We start from the raw sequence: 16426 nt of genomic DNA, 5'->3' as shown, positions 1-16426 counted from the left end.
GCACAACGGAAAAAAAAGAACCGTAAAAAGTCTGTGAACACTGCGGAAATACACGTCTGTCTGAAAGCGGCTTCAGTCCCAACTGGGTGGTCATGCTGCAAATGTAGCATGCCTTCCCTTAAAATGTCTTTCTAAATTACTCTTTTTGTTGTTGGACAACTTCTCATCACAAAGCAAACATGTAGGCAATCCTTCCGCATTGGCAACAAAAGCAGATGATTCGGTCCATTCTGCTTTGAATCCTCTGTTCTCATCCGCTATCTCTCTCTCTTTCATGGCCCATGATGACACACCTGCCGGTTTGTTTACAACCATAGTTACAACAGCCAGCTGCCTTGCATGGCGCCGCCCTGAAACGTGTGTTGCAGCCTATCAAATCTTCTTTGACAGAAATGTTTAACTTTAATATTAAGTATGCGCATTTTTACAGCATTGGAAAACGTAAAGAATGTTTGTCATCCTACAGAACTCCATTCATTTTCATACATTTTTGAAGACGCTCCAGGGAGCCACCAGGGGGGCGCTAAAGAGCCGCGGGTTGCCGACCCCTGGTTTAGTCTGATCCATACGGTCGCGTGCAAGCAGATTCCTTCAAATGTGCCGGTGACCATCAAAATACAGATGTCCTGTTGGAAGTTGCGCTGCTTGCTGTTAAAGTGACAGTGACAGAAAACACACCCATTACTGATAACAGTTTTTCTCAAATGCTAAAACACAAAAGCCAATCCTCTAAACCAAATGACCAGTTGTCTAAACACATTTACTAAATCTAGCCATAATTTTTCAATACCATAAACACATTTCACATGAAGACACAATTCACAAAACACAATCCTCCGTTCTCATAAATCTAAGCACATTTTTCCTTGCTAAAACACATGTTGCAAAACATTCTCAAATGAAAGCTCATGTGATGCAAAATGCTTGCCACAGTCAGCAATAACTGAACACAATGAACACATCAGGCGTCATTTATTACACACAACGACTCAATATTTAAGACACTTGTTGCTAATGCGCACAGTGACTATGGGGTGTGTGTGTGTGTGTGTGTGTGTGTGTGGTGTGAATGAAGAAAATAAAATACATGTTACTTCACACCCTGATCATGTTTCAAGAGTACTGTTGTGTGCAATAGATTCTAATTTTTTGCACTGAGTTGTGTTACAGTAGTGTACTTGCAGAATTTTCTGTACTCTTCATATGAAACTCACAACTCTAAATGAAGAGCTCTTTTCCAAAACGCTATGAATCCATTTTTGAAAACATTACTGTACTGTAACAAATCATGTTACTGTATTTACAGTAATTGTGTGTTTCAGGTAATATCAATAAAAATGCAGTTGTTCTGTTTTTATTGAGTAAAGGTGAATTACTGTAAGTACTGTAAACATAACCCATACAGTTTCACTGAGATTCCTTGAAAAACATACAATACATATATTTATATACAAATATAAATATATTTATGAAAATTCATTAGTAAAATGGTGGATATAGCGTTTTGGAAAAAAAACTCTTCAAATGCCTAATCCTCTGAAGAGATCTAAGAAGATCCGTTACTCTAAAGCTTTTTTTTTTTTTTTTGCATTGGCAGTTATGAAACAAAGAACCTTCTCACAAATTGAGCATTGTGTTTTCAATTGTTTTGCTGTAGTGTGTAATGATGTGTATAGTGTTTACATTTTTGAAAGCTTCGAGCTGCTCTTTTGGTGTGAAAGTTTGAGTTTTGAAGTGAGGTGGTGTGGTTGTGCTTATGTAGCTTTAGAAAAGGGTATTGTGTTTAGACATTGGGGAACATGGAGGAAACGTTTGTGAAAAGTGTTTTAGCATTTGAGAAAAACTGTAAGAGACATAGGAACGCCTTGTTGCACTATTCATTATCCATTTTTAAATGATGGTGAATAACTACTCATTGAGAGATATTTCACAATATCTTTATTATAATTATGTTTCCTATTGTAATCATGTCATTTGTATTGTTTTGCATGGATGTTCGCTAGCTTGCATTCCTGTGGATGAGAGAAGCAGGGTGTAGTTGTACCCCAGCCCATGTCACTGTTTAAATAACATAGCGCCCCAAGACATACATGAAGGATGACATTTCCCATGCATTTAGATACCTGTCTTGTTGTGTGTGTGTGTGTGTGTGTGTGTGTGTGTGTGTGTGTGTGTGTGTGTGTGTGTGTGTGTGTGTGTGTGTGTTTTCACTGGGATGCTGGAATTGTTATTACAGTGCATGAAAATGCACTGTACTGTTCTTCCTAGACTTCTTATTATTACAGTGCATGAAAATGCACTGTACTGTTCTTCCTCGGTCTTCTTCTTCTTATTACAGTGCATGAAAATGCACTGTACTGTTCTTCCTAGTCTTCTTCTTATTATTACAGTGCATGAAAATGCACTGTACTGTTCTTCCTAGTCTTCAACTTCTTCTTATTATTCTTCTTCTAACGCACGCAATTCAGCTTCAACCGCTTCACGTAGAAACTCCATTCAAACTATGTCGCGTAGGTCTTACTTACGCGATGTGGGCAAAGTATTTTTCAACTTTGTAACTTTTATACTTTTTAAACTATTAGTTAAAAACTATTACAATTTCCCCCATAGACTTAACATTGCTCATTATGACATCACGGCAGCAATTAGAATCTTACTCCAGCTGGTCAGCCACCTGGGCACCAACTGTCAGTTTCTCTCAGGCAATCTCTCTGAAGACTACATATTCTGTTCCCCTGTATCCTCTGTGCACAACAGTATCAAAATAAGTCCTCCTAATTCCATCCAACTTTATATCCATTCATCTTCTTCAAACCATTCACTCATCCACCCATTCTAAACAGTCTGCCTATCAACATCAATTAGACGTTCTACATTCAACTTTTAAACAATCTACTCTGTCTCAGGCTGGCTCTCTTAAGACTAGCCAGTTAAATTGATTACACCTGTATCTGTATCCACTACTCTCAGTAGAGAGCTGTGTCTCTCCATTCTACAAGAATATAAGGCACATTCCATTCAACATTCTATCCATTCATCTTCTTCAGACCATTCACTCATCCACCCATTCTAAACAGTCTGCCTATCAACATCAATTAGACGTTCTACATTCAACTTTTAAATCATCTACTCTGTCTCAGGCTGGCTCTCTTAAGACTAGCCAGTTAAATTGATTACACCTGTATCTGTATCCACTACTCTCAGTAGAGAGCTGTGTCTCTCCATTCTACAAGAATATAAGGCACATTCCATTCAACATTCTATCCATTCATCTTCTTCAGACCATTCACTCATCCACCCATTAAACTGTCTATCAACATCTATTAAACAATCTGTCTATCAACATCCATTAAACTCTCTGTCTATCAACATTAATTAGACTATCTACATTCAACTTTTTAATTATTTACTCTGTCTCAGGCTTTAAGAGTACACTCTGGCTATCTTAAGACTAGCCAGTTAAATTGATTACACCTGTGTCAGCTACTCTCAGAGAGCTGTATCAGTGTCTCTCTTAACAAGAATATAAGGCACATTCCATCCAACCTTCTATCCATTCATCTTCTTCAGACCATTCACTCATCCACCATTAAACTGTCAATCAATATCTATTAAACAATCTGCCTATCAACATCCACTAAACATTCTGTCTATCAACATTAATTAGACTATCTACATACAACTTTTAAAGTATTTACTGTGGGTCCCTCTCAAGCAGCGTTTATATGTCCTCCCTCGCTCCTCGATCCTCAATGATCTACATAAAGAAAGATAGAAGAAGGGCTAGACTATCCCATTGTTGCCGCTCCATCATTCTTTATGTAGATCAGTGAGGAGCGAGAGAGGACGCGTAAACGCTATATGAGAGGCACCTTCTGTCTCAGGCTTTAAGCATACAATCTCATTAAGACTACAGATCCTGTTAACTGTTTCCTCTGTCCACAACTGTTTCAAAATAAAAGTCCTCACTGCAATAATACACTATTAAATCATTTGACCATTGAAACTACTCAACTATTTAACTGTTCAACCATTCCAACTGTCAGTTATCATCAACTATGCCTCCAGTCAACTACATGAAACCTCCATGTACCTAGCAACCAACATAGCAACCATTAAAATTAAGTGTTTATGACCGTTTCCATAGCAACCAACATGATTATACTGCAGTAACTTCTTGTTTCCTGATAGTGGCCACCATGGATACCCTAGCAACAAATGTTTCAAAATAAAAGTCCTCACTAGCAAGTTAGCTAGTTAGCATAGTTAGCATTGTTAGCATAGTTAGCATTTTTAGCATAACTGCAAAAAATCATCAACTAAGTTAGCTAATCAACCTGGTTAGCATTGTTAGCAAATCTAGCATTGTTAGCATAGTTAGCATTTTTAGCATTACTGCTAGAAATCATCGGTTAAGTTAGCTAATCAACCTGGTTAGCATTGTTAGTAAAGTTAGCATTGCTAACATAATTAGCATTTTTAGCACAACTGCTAAAAATCATTAGCTAAGTTAGCTAATCAACATTTTAACATGAATAGAAATCATTAGTTAAGTTAGAACTGGAACGTTTCATCTTTAAACTGTCTACCTTCACACCATCAACTCTCTGTAAACTATGCAACCACCATGTTTACCCTAGCTACACCTTAGTAACCATATCAACATTATCTATCTATTTTTGCATTTTCATGCACTGGTAATTCCTTGGAATTGCATTTCTAGTTCTTCTTCTAACGCACGCAATTCAGCTTCAACCGCTTCACGTAGAAACTCCATTCAAACTATGTCGCGTAGGTCTTACTTACGCGATGTGGGCAAAGTATTTTTCAACTTTGTAACTTTTATACTTTTTAAACTATTAGTTAAAAACTATTACAATTTCCCCCATAGACTTAACATTGCTCATTATGACATCACGGCAGCAATTAGAATCTTACTCCAGCTGGTCAGCCACCTGGGCACCAACTGTCAGTTTCTCTCAGGCAATCTCTCTGAAGACTACATATTCTGTTCCCCTGTATCCTCTGTGCACAACAGTATCAAAATAAGTCCTCCTAATTCCATCCAACTTTATATCCATTCATCTTCTTCAAACCATTCACTCATCCACCCATTCTAAACAGTCTGCCTATCAACATCAATTAGACGTTCTACATTCAACTTTTAAACAATCTACTCTGTCTCAGGCTGGCTCTCTTAAGACTAGCCAGTTAAATTGATTACACCTGTATCTGTATCCACTACTCTCAGTAGAGAGCTGTGTCTCTCCATTCTACAAGAATATAAGGCACATTCCATTCAACATTCTATCCATTCATCTTCTTCAGACCATTCACTCATCCACCCATTAAACTGTCTATCAACATCTATTAAACAATCTGTCTATCAACATCCATTAAACTCTCTGTCTATCAACATTAACTAGAAATGCAATTCCAAGGAATTACCAGTGCATGAAAATGCAAAAATAGATAGATAATGTAATTTAGATATGGTTACTAAGGTGTAGCTCGGGTAAACATGGTGGTTGCATAGTTTACAGAGAGTTGATAGTGTGAAGGTAGACAGTTTAAAGATGAAACATTCCACTACTAACTTAACTAATGATTTCTATTCATGTTAAAATGTTGAATAGCTAACTTAGCTAATGATTTCTAGCAGTTATGCTAAAAATGCTAATTATGCTAACAATGCTAACTTCACTAACAATGCTAAACAGGTTGATTAGCTAACTTAACCGATGATTTCTAGCAGTAATGCTAAACATGCTAACTATGCTAACAATATTACATTTGCTAACAATGCTAACCAGGTTGATTAGCTAACTTAGTTGATGTTTTTTGCAGCTATGTTAAAAATGCTAACTATGCTAACCATGCTAACTAGCTAACTTGCTAGTGAGGACTTTTATTTTGAAACATTTGTTGCTAGGGTATCCATGGTGGCCACTATCAGGAAACAAGAAGTTACTGCAGTATAATCATGTTGGTTGCTATGGAAACGGTCATGAACACTTAATTTTAATGGTTGCTTTGTTGGTTGCTAGGTACATGGAGGTTTCATGTAGTTGACTGGAGGCATAGTGGATGATAACTGACAGTTGTAATGGTTGAACAGTTCAATAGTTGAGTAGTTTCAATGGTTAAATGATTTAATAGTGTATTATTGCAGTGAGGACTTTTATTTTGAAACAGTTGTGGACAGAGGAAACAGTTAACAGGATATGTAGTCTTCTGAGAGACTGCATGCTTAAAGCCAGAGAAACTGACAGTTGGTGCCCAGGTGGCCGGCCACCTGGCATAAGATTCTAATTGCTGCCGTGATGTCATAATGAGCAATGTTAAGTCTATGGGGGAAATTGTAATAGTTTTCAACTAATAGTTTAAAAAGTATAAAAGTTACAAAGTTGAAAAATACAAAGCCCACATCGCGTAAGTAAGACCTACGCGACATAGTTTGAATGGAGTTTCTACGTTAAGCGGTTGAAGCTGAATTGCGTGCGTTAGAAGAAGAATAACTAGAAATGCAATTCCAAGGAATTACCAGTGCATGAAAATGCAAAAATAGATAGATAATGTAGATATGGTTGCTAAGGTGTAGCTGGGGTAAACATGGTGGTTGCATAGTTTACAGAGAGTTGATAGTGTGAAGGTAGACAGTTTAAAGATGAAACTTTCCAGCTCTAACTTAACTAATGATTTCTATTCATGTTAAAATGTTGATTAGCTAACTTAGGTAATGATTTCTAGCAGTTACGCTAAAAATGCTAATTATGCTAGCAATGATAACTTTACTTACAATGCTAACCAGGTTGATTAGCTAACTTAACCGATGATTTCTAGCAGTAATGCTAAAAATGCTAACTATGCTAAATTTGCTAATAATGCTAACCAGGTTGATTAGCTAACTTAGTTGATGATTTTTTGCAGTTATGCTAAAAATGCTAACTATGCTAACCATGCTAACTAGCTAACTTGCTAGTGAGGACTTTTATTTTGAAACATTTGTTGCTAGGGTATCCATGGTGGCCACTATCAAGAAACAAGAAGTTACTGCAGTATAATCATGTTGGTTGCTATGGAAACGGTCATAAACACTTAATTTTAATGGTTGCTATGTTGGTTGCTAGGTACATGGAGGTTTCATGTAGTTGACTGGAGGCATAGTGGATGATAACTGACAGTTGGAATGGTTGAACAGTTCAATAGTTGAGTACTTTCAATGGTTAAATGATTTAATAGTGTATTATTGCAGTGAGGACTTTTATTTTGAAACAGTTGTGGACAGAGGAAACAGTTAACAGGATATGTAGTCTTCTGAGAGACTGTATGCTTAAAGCCAGAGAAACTGACAGTTGGTGCCCAGGTGGCCGGCCACCTGGCGTAAGATTCTAATTGCTGCCGTGATGTCATAATGAGCAATGTTAAGTCTATGGGGGAAATTGTAATAGTTTTTAACTAATAGTTTAAAAAGTATAAAAGTTACAAAGTTGAAAAATACAAAGCCCACATTGCGTAAGTAAGACCTACGCGACAAAATTTGAATGGAGTTTCTACGTTAAGCGGTTGAAGCTGAATAGCGTGCGTTAGAAGAAGAATAATAAGAAGAAGAAGACCGAGGAAGAACAGTACAGTGCATTTTCATGCACTGTAATAAGAAGTTGAAGAAGACTAGGAAGAACAGTACAGTGCATTTTCATGCACTGTAATTAGACTATCTACATTCAACTTTTTAATTATTTACTCTGTCTCAGGCTTTAAGAGTACACTCTGGCTCTCTTAAAGGGATATTCCGCCATTTGTGGAAATACGCTCATTTTCCACCTTCCCTCGAGCAAAACAATCGATATTTACCTTGTTCCCGTTCATCCAGCCATTCTGTGAGTCTGGCGATACAACTTTTAGCTTCAGCCTAGCATAGATCACTGAATCGCATTAGACCATTAGCTTCTCGCCTGCTAGCTTCATGTTTAAAAGTGACTAATATTTCTGGTAATTTTCCCATTTAAAACGTGTGTCCTCTCAAGTTAGAAAGTGCAATAAGACCAACTGAAAATGAACCCTGCCGTTTTTCTAGGCTGATTTGACATGGAACTACATTCTCATCTGGCGTAATAATCAAGGCAACTTGCAGCTACTGGCACTACTACTGCTTGATGTCTATGGGGACTATTTTCAGATGCTGCGTACGATATCACTGCGCCTATGGTACGTTTGCAAGTTGCCTTGATTATTACGCCAGATGAGAGTGTAGTTCCATGTCAAATCAGCCTAGAAAAACGCCAGGTTTCATTTTCAGTTGGTCTTATTGCACTTTCTAACTTGAGAGGAGACATGTTTTAAATGGGAAAATTATCAGAAATCTTAGTCACTTTTAAACATGAAGCTAGCAGGCGAGAAGCTAATGGTCTAATCCGATTCAGTGATCTATGCTAGGCTGAAGCTAAAAGTTGTATCGCCAGACTCACAGAATGGCTGGATGAACGGGAACAAGGTAAATATCGATTGTTTTGCTCGAGGGGAGGTGGAAAATGAGCGTATTTCCAAAAATGGCGGAATATCCCTTTAAGACTAGCCAGTTAAATTGATTACACCTGTGTCAACTACTCTCAGAGAGCTGTATCAGTGTCTCTCTTAACAAGAATATAAGGCACATTCCATCCAACCTTCTATCCATTCATCTTCTTCAGACCATTCACTCATCCACCATTAAACTGTCAAATCAATATCTATTAAACAATCTGCCTATCAACATCCAATAAACATTCTGTCTATCAACATTAATTAGACTATCTACATACAACTTTTAAAGTATTTACTGTGGGTCCCTCTCAAGCAGCGTTTATATGTCCTCCCTCGCTCCTCGATCCTCAATGATCTACATAAAGAAAGATAGAAGAAGGGCTAGACCAGGGGTAGGCAACCTATGGCACGGGTGCCACTGCTGGCACGCCGAGGCATAATCACTGGCACACCTCACCAGCATCAGCAAAAAAATAAAATAAAAATCTCAGACTGACAGTGACAAACCACGAACCCCAGATAAAAAAGCTCTGCCAAGAAAAGCAAGGACAGGGATCACACTGACTGGTAGGCAAGATATACCTTTTAATTGAGACATTTAGCCTATGATTCATTTTAGCCTCAGCCCACACTGTTCAGTTAAATAGGCCTGCTGTTGCCTATAAAATGTGGCCGTTTCGTTTGTTATGCATGGCTATAATAATAATAATAATAATAATAATAATAATAATAATAATAATAATAATAATTACATCTTTATTTTATTAGCACATTTTCAATGTAAAAAAAAAATCCAACTTTGTAGAAGTATATTCCCGTTGTTTTTGTGTGTTTTTTTTAACCATTATTGTTGATAGTGGCACACTCATTGACTAGAAATGTTGAAGTTGGCACTGGATGTCTCAAAGGTTGCCGACCTCTGGGCTAGACTATCCCATTGTTGCCGCTCCATCATTCTTTATGTAGATCAGTGAGGAGCGAGAGAGGACGCGTAAACGCTATATGAGAGGCACCTTCTGTCTCAGGCTTTAAGCATACAATCTCATTAAGACTACAGATCCTGTTTCACTACTTCCTCTGTCCACAACTGTTTCAAAATAAAGGTCCTCACTGCAATAATACACTATTAAATCATTTAACCACTGAAACTACTCAACTATTGAACTGTTCAACCATTCCAACTGTCAGTTATCATCCACTATGCCTCCAGTCAACTACATGAAACCTCCATGTACCTAGCAACCAACATAGCCACCATTAAAATTAAGTGTTTATGACCGTTTCCATAGCAACCAACATGATTATACTGCAGTAACTTCTTGTTTCCTGATAGTGGCCACCATGGATACCCTAGCAACAAAAGTTTCAAAATAAAAGTCCTCACTAGCAAGTTAGCTAGTTAGCATGGTTAGCATTGTTAGCATAGTTAGCATTTTTAGCATAACTGCAAAAAATCATCAACTAAGTTAGCTAATCAACCTGGTTAGCATTGTTAGCAAATTTAGCATTGTTAGCATAGTTGGCATTTTTAGCATTACTGCTAGAAATCATCGGTTAAGTTAGCTAATCAACCTGGTTAGCATTTTTAGTAAAGTTAGCATTGCTAGCATAATAAACATTTTTAGCGTAACTGCTAGAAATCATTAGCTAATTTAGCTAATCAACATTTTAACATGAATAGAAATCATTAGTTAAGTTAGAACTGGAACGTTTCATCTTTAAACTGTCTACCTTCACACTATCAACTCTCTGTAAACTATGCAACCACCATGTTTACCCTAGCTACACCTTAGTAACCATATCTACATTATCTATCTATTTTTGCATTTTCATGCACTGGTAATTCCTTGGAATTGCATTTCTAGTTATTATTATTCTGCTTACCACTTTTTCTGCCCGCAATTCCTCTCAACCGTTTAACTTAGAAACTTCATTCAAACTCTGTAACGTTGGTCTTCTAATGGATCGGGTTGCTATAATTTTTCAACTTTGTAACTTTTATACTTTTTAAACTATAAATTAAAAACTATTAAAAATTACCCCATAGACTTAACATTGGCCTCTATGACATCACAATCGGGTCGTTGAGCAATTAGAATCTTATGCCAGGTGGCCAGCCCCACCTGCAGCAGCCCTCTCTCTCTCAGGCTATTAAGCATACAATCTCTCTGTGAAGACTACATATCCTGTTAACTGTTTCCTCTTTCCACAACTGTTTCAAAAAAAAAGTCCTCGCTGCAATAATACACTATTAAATCATTTAACCATTGAAACTACTCATCTATTGAACTGTTCAACGATTCCAACTGTCAGTTATCATCAACTATGCTTCCATTCAACTACATGAAACCTCCATGTACCTAGCAACCAACATAGCAACCATTAAAATTAAGCGTTTTTGACAGTTTCCATAGCAACCAACATGATTATACTTTCGTAACTTCTTTATTCCTGATAGTGGGCACCATGGATACCCTAGCAACTACTGTTTCAAAATAAAAGTCCTCACTAGCAAGTTAGCATTGTTAGCATGGTTAGCATTGTTAGCATAGTTAGCATTTTTAGCATAACTGCTAAAAATGATTAGCTAAGTTAGCTAATCAACCTGGTTAGCATTGTTAGCATAGTTAACATTGTTAGCATAGTTAGCATGTTTAGCACAACTGCTAAAATGATTAGCTAAGTTAGCTAATCAACCTGGTTAGCATTGTTAACATAGTTAGCAATGTTAGCATAGTTAGCATTTTTAGCATTACTGCTAGAAATCATCAGCTAAGTTAACTTATCAACCTGGTTAGCATTGTTAGCATAGTTAACATTTTAGAATACCTGTTAGAAATTATTAGTTAAGTTAGAACAGGAATGTTTAAGCTTTAAAATGTCTACCTTAACACTATCAACTCTTTTTAAACTATGCAACCACCATGTTTACCCTAGCTACACCTTATTAGCCATATCTACATTTTTGTGCATTTTCATGCACTGGTAATTCCTTGGAATTGCATTTCTAGTTGACTTCTGACATCGCTTTAGACTTGTAACAAGTTGACATTTAACAAAAATGTCCATATGTCTTTTTCAGCCAAGTTTATCATAGTTGTGTTGGGCAGTGATTGGACAGTGGATGGGAATGTCCAATCACCAGTCAAATGTCAGTCTACAATGAAGGGCGACACTTTGATCATCAGCACCCCGGAGGCATCAAGATTTGATGAAAAAGACTTGTTTCATCTCATGCACCTGTGCTACCCTGGCCCTAACGTCTACCTGTTGAATCAAGGGGTAAAATTGGAGGAGTGGCAGAGGATCCTCGGAAATGACATTTCTCACAACATTATATACAATGGAAATAGACCAAATCAATTGGAAGGATTAGATACTAAATGTGTAATTGGTGACACCACACAGCAACTTATAAAAAGCTGTATGGTCATGTTTGACAAGATTCCTGTGCACTGCTTCCGTGAACTGCTAACAGGGAAGAAGGCAAGGTTGCATCAACATCAGAGATTTCCCAAGCTTGATCAAGGTATGTTTCAAGGTTTTGTTTTATCATCTTTATTTTTCACAATGTATTGTGAATTATGCAGTACCATCACAGCTGATATGGGCAAATTATAAAGTGCTTAACATTAGAAGCGCCAAGCGCCGGTCATTTGACCGCTGAGACATATTACTAGAAGCGCCGTGTAGATTTGACCTGGATATACCTAGAACTACCGGGCTGCGGTCTTTTGACTGCAGTGATTTAAAAAAATAAATAAATCTTTTCACTCGATTAAATTCCAGGACCCTAAGTTCACGACTTTTCCTAAATACGCGTGTTTTGTCACCCAGTATTTTTACATGATCAAAAGCACACCGGTACAAGCTAGTTTAGAGCTATTTTGCTCCTCTTATGTGACAATGCTGCTATAGTCTTGTTCCGCAATGTTTTTTTCAGACTGCTCTTCTCTTTTCTCACAGCAGATGTCGCAAGGGAGTTTTCTGTCAGTCAGGCATGAGAATAATGTTTTACCATAAACATATAGTTTATATATGTGCAATATGTATTTTTAATACATATTTTTCATTTGCATGGCATAGTCTATGGAGGCGATTTACAGTGGTAAAATGCAAGTTTGTTTTGAAAACGTTGCGACGTTCTTCTATTAGGCAGGCCCACGTGTGTAAAAATTATTTTCAGCTGAAATTCGTCATAGCTTATTTAAATTAGTTTCGGCCAAATCATTTATCTGCGCTCATCTGACAAAGTATATTGGCAAGCAATTCTTATGAATTAGGCTATTTCCAGATGAATCCCGTCAAATTTAAATTAGTTTCGGACAAATCATTCATCTGCGGGCAAACTGTTCTTATGCATTTATTTGGGCTTAGGCCTACTTAGTATGCCTACGTAGCCTACTTTCATAGTTGTATATCTTCTAAGTTGTATATCTTCTATAGTTGTAGGCTATCTTTTAAAGTTCAGACTGTATAAGCATTTTATTACATATTTGCTGGACTGATTGAGTTACGTCTCGTCAGAGGCCTATTTCCAATACAATGATGTGTAAAGTGTGAAACGTCAAGTGGCGCAACGGTAGCTCCCTCGCCCCAATACGCAGTCGGCCTGGGTTCATATCTAGGCACGAGCGGAATGTTGTAACTTACATTTGGATTTGCGTTTGGATTCACTGACCGTTTTTCAACGTCGACAAACTATTATTTTTTGTTAATAGTTTTTAATTACAAACTACCTGAAATAAAAGGCTACTTTTTACTATTAACGAAAAATAATTTTGCCAGCCAATAATTTTCTAAGCCAAATTGAGCCGCCATCTGACAAATTTTGGCTAAGTCAGTTAGACTTTTGCATCTAAAAATAATTATATCATAGAGACAAACGCGAAAAATAAACGATAGCCTAGAAACTAGGCCTACATGAGATTTTCCCACTGGATTCATCACATTAGTATTGTGCTCGTTGCTACGATACACAGGACTCACAGTGAGTTAACGACCAATTAAAAGTGCACGTTCTCCGCGATGTTTTTTTTCTCGCGCTGAGATGACTTTGGGGAATGAAGGAAACAAATTTTGATCTCCCTTTACATATACTTTCCTAATTTCTACGTAGGGCTACTCAGACTTTTGTTAAATCTTCAGGGCCCGGTTGCATAAACACCAAAACCAAAGATTGACAATATGAACCAAATATTCTGGAACAGACGGATTTACAGCATTGAACACGATATAGGTTACTGCGACTTCCACCATTTCCAGAAATTGCTGCACTGTTCACAACGCATGCAGTGGCAGGCTGGATGTTACCGTTGACTTGCGTTATCTTGGCACAGGTTAGCAGGAGATGAACGCTGCAACTCAAGGAAGGGCAGAAATTCACTGAAAATGGTCTTCACCGACCTATATCACCCCGACTAAGTTGGAAATAAGGTCCTATGTCCCAAATTCCGAACTATTCCTTTAAGGTATAGCTAAGAGTCGCCCTCACCAACCTTGCAAGCCACTTACCTAAGCACATTCTGCCACAAATCATTACACAGGTTTAAGGTATAGTTTATGTGTAAGGAGGTTTTTGGCAAACCCTGCCCCAGTCATTGTGTTCAGAATATAAATTTGGTCCCCCTGTTTGAAAACAATGATACAATGATACAGGACAAAACTGTACTAAGAGCTTGTGACATTTATTTGTGCAGGTGTCCAACTGGTGCTTTTAGGAGAGTCCGGATCTGGGAAGAGCAGCAGTGGAAACACCATCCTGGGGGAGAAACGATTTAGAGCAGAACCAAGCTCCATCCCTATCACCACTAAATGCCAGATACAACCAATTAATGTTAGAGCAAATATAAACATCATTGACACTCCAGATTTATCTGATGATGAGCATCCAGATCAATTGAAACAAGCTATGAAATGCAAGGAGCTGTGTGGGAATGGTGCGCGTGTGTACCTGCTGGCCATTCAGATTGGCCGCTTCACTGAGGGAGAGAGAGACATTTTAGAGAGGCTAGATAGAGTACTGGGGCCCAAATTAAAGGATAGAACCATCATCCTCTTCACACATGGGGATGACCTGGGTAATCAGACTATTGTTAATTATGTCAACCGCACCGACAGACACCTCCAGATACTCATTGAGAATTGTGGTAACAGATATCAGGTGTTCAACAACAGGGACAAGGAGGAGGCAAAGCAGCAGGTGAGAGAGCTCATTGGGAAGGTAGCTACACTGGTGAGGGAGGTCGACGGAGTTACAGTCTCAGAATGTGATTTCCAGAATAACAATGCCGACTTGAAGAATTCTAATACAGAGGGAACCAGTTTTGGATTTTGGCCTTTTGGTAAAATTACTAAGAAATGAACAAATTAAGTTTATACTTAATACCATTTATCCACATTTATATTCTCTCCCATTATGACAAGTTTCACTATTCCATGATTTCTGGTGTGTAACTTGGTATTTAATCAACTTTGAATTTTGCATCACAGCATGTGCAAGAGATCATTTGTAAAGTAGGCTAGCTAAGTTAGTGAGGGGGACTGACTGAGTTGTTTTTGTCCAAGAATATAATACAAAGATGAGTAGAAATTGTGTTATTGCTTAATTGCTCATGAGCATGTTGTTGTTCATTCAAACAGACTATGTTGTACTTTGTGTAAAACGGAGTACCATATTATTAAAAAGTATTAATAAATCTAACTGTGTGTCTATTGTGTATAATGAATATGGGGAAGGGGGGAGCATAGCAGGAGTCATATGGGGTGTGTAGGAATGGATCGGGAGTCAAGTGAGGTGCTGTTGTGTGTTTACATTTTAGATTGAAAAATATGAATCATGGGCACAATATACAAAATTAACTTCAGGAAATAAACTTGGGTAACACTTTATAATAACTACACACAATTCATCATCTATTAAGCATTTGTTACCTATTGGTTAATGGTTTGTTCATCATTAGGAATTAATTGTTCATGCATTATTTATCATCACTTAAGCATTTGTTCACAAAGTTATGATTGGTTTGTTTATAGTGAATAAGCCTATTTCTAAAATATGTATAAATTGTTGCTAATACTTAATATAATATGCAATAACATTTTGTTAATGAAATACTATTCATTATTACAGTGCATGAAAATGCACTCTACTGTTATCCGATTTCTTCTTATCTTTATTTTTATAACTACTATTACGTTTTTGTGCGTACAATTCAGCTTCAACCGTTTAAACTTAGTTCAAACTGCGCTGCGTAGGTCTTACTCAGGTGACTTCAGCTATGTAATTTTCAACTTTGTAACTTTTATACTTTTTGAACTATTAAATAAAAACTATTAAAATTTCCCCATAGACTTAACATTGGATTATGACATCATAATAGGGCAATTAGAATCTTATGCCAGGTGGCCAGTCCCACCTGCAGGAGCTCTGTCTCTCTCAGGCTTTAAGCATACAATCTCTCTGTGAAGACTACATATCCTGTAAACTGCTTCCTCTGTCCACAACTGTTTCAAAATAAAAGTCCTCACTGCAATAATAGAGAGCCGAATTCCCGCCCTTCTACTTCCGGTCTATGGGACCTATTTTACGATTTTTAATGCATGGGAGTCAATGGAGAGATAACAATTATTTTTTGGTCCCGTTCGAGTTGGACCGTGCATTTCACATATGATGTGTGGGAATTTAAAAGATAATTTTCCACATTAATAAAGTTCTGTTTTTCGTTAGACTTTAAACGTTATGTAAGTTTTGTGCGAATCCGTTCAGTGGACTACATCTCTTGTCTCAAGCGATGCACGTCACCAACTAGCAAACGAGAGGCTGGCTAGTTAGCTAGCTACTATGCCAGTTAACGGTTACATCTTGCTGCCAGCTAAGTCACTTAACAGCAGTGTTTGTACA

At 37.5% G+C, this 16426-nt stretch overlaps 1 protein-coding gene across 1 annotated transcript in view; it reads left to right on the top strand.

Annotated features, from left to right (window-relative positions):
- Positions 1-15205, top strand: part of LOC134069117 (GTPase IMAP family member 8-like) — a 65166-nt gene extending 49961 nt beyond the window's left edge. The window contains exons 2-3 of the mRNA XM_062524982.1: positions 11606-12052; positions 14223-15205. Coding sequence (XP_062380966.1) covers positions 11606-12052; positions 14223-14887 — 1112 coding nt within the window. The 3' untranslated portion in view covers positions 14888-15205. The remainder of the gene's footprint in view (positions 1-11605; positions 12053-14222) is intronic.
- Positions 15206-16426: the final 1221 nt, after the last annotated feature.

Source organism: Sardina pilchardus, chromosome 21 (genome assembly GCF_963854185.1).
Source record: "Sardina pilchardus chromosome 21, fSarPil1.1, whole genome shotgun sequence".
Taxonomy (NCBI): domain Eukaryota; kingdom Metazoa; phylum Chordata; class Actinopteri; order Clupeiformes; family Clupeidae; genus Sardina; species Sardina pilchardus.
Note: the sequence above shows the minus strand (reverse complement) of the source record. Positions and strands in the feature narration are given on the sequence as shown.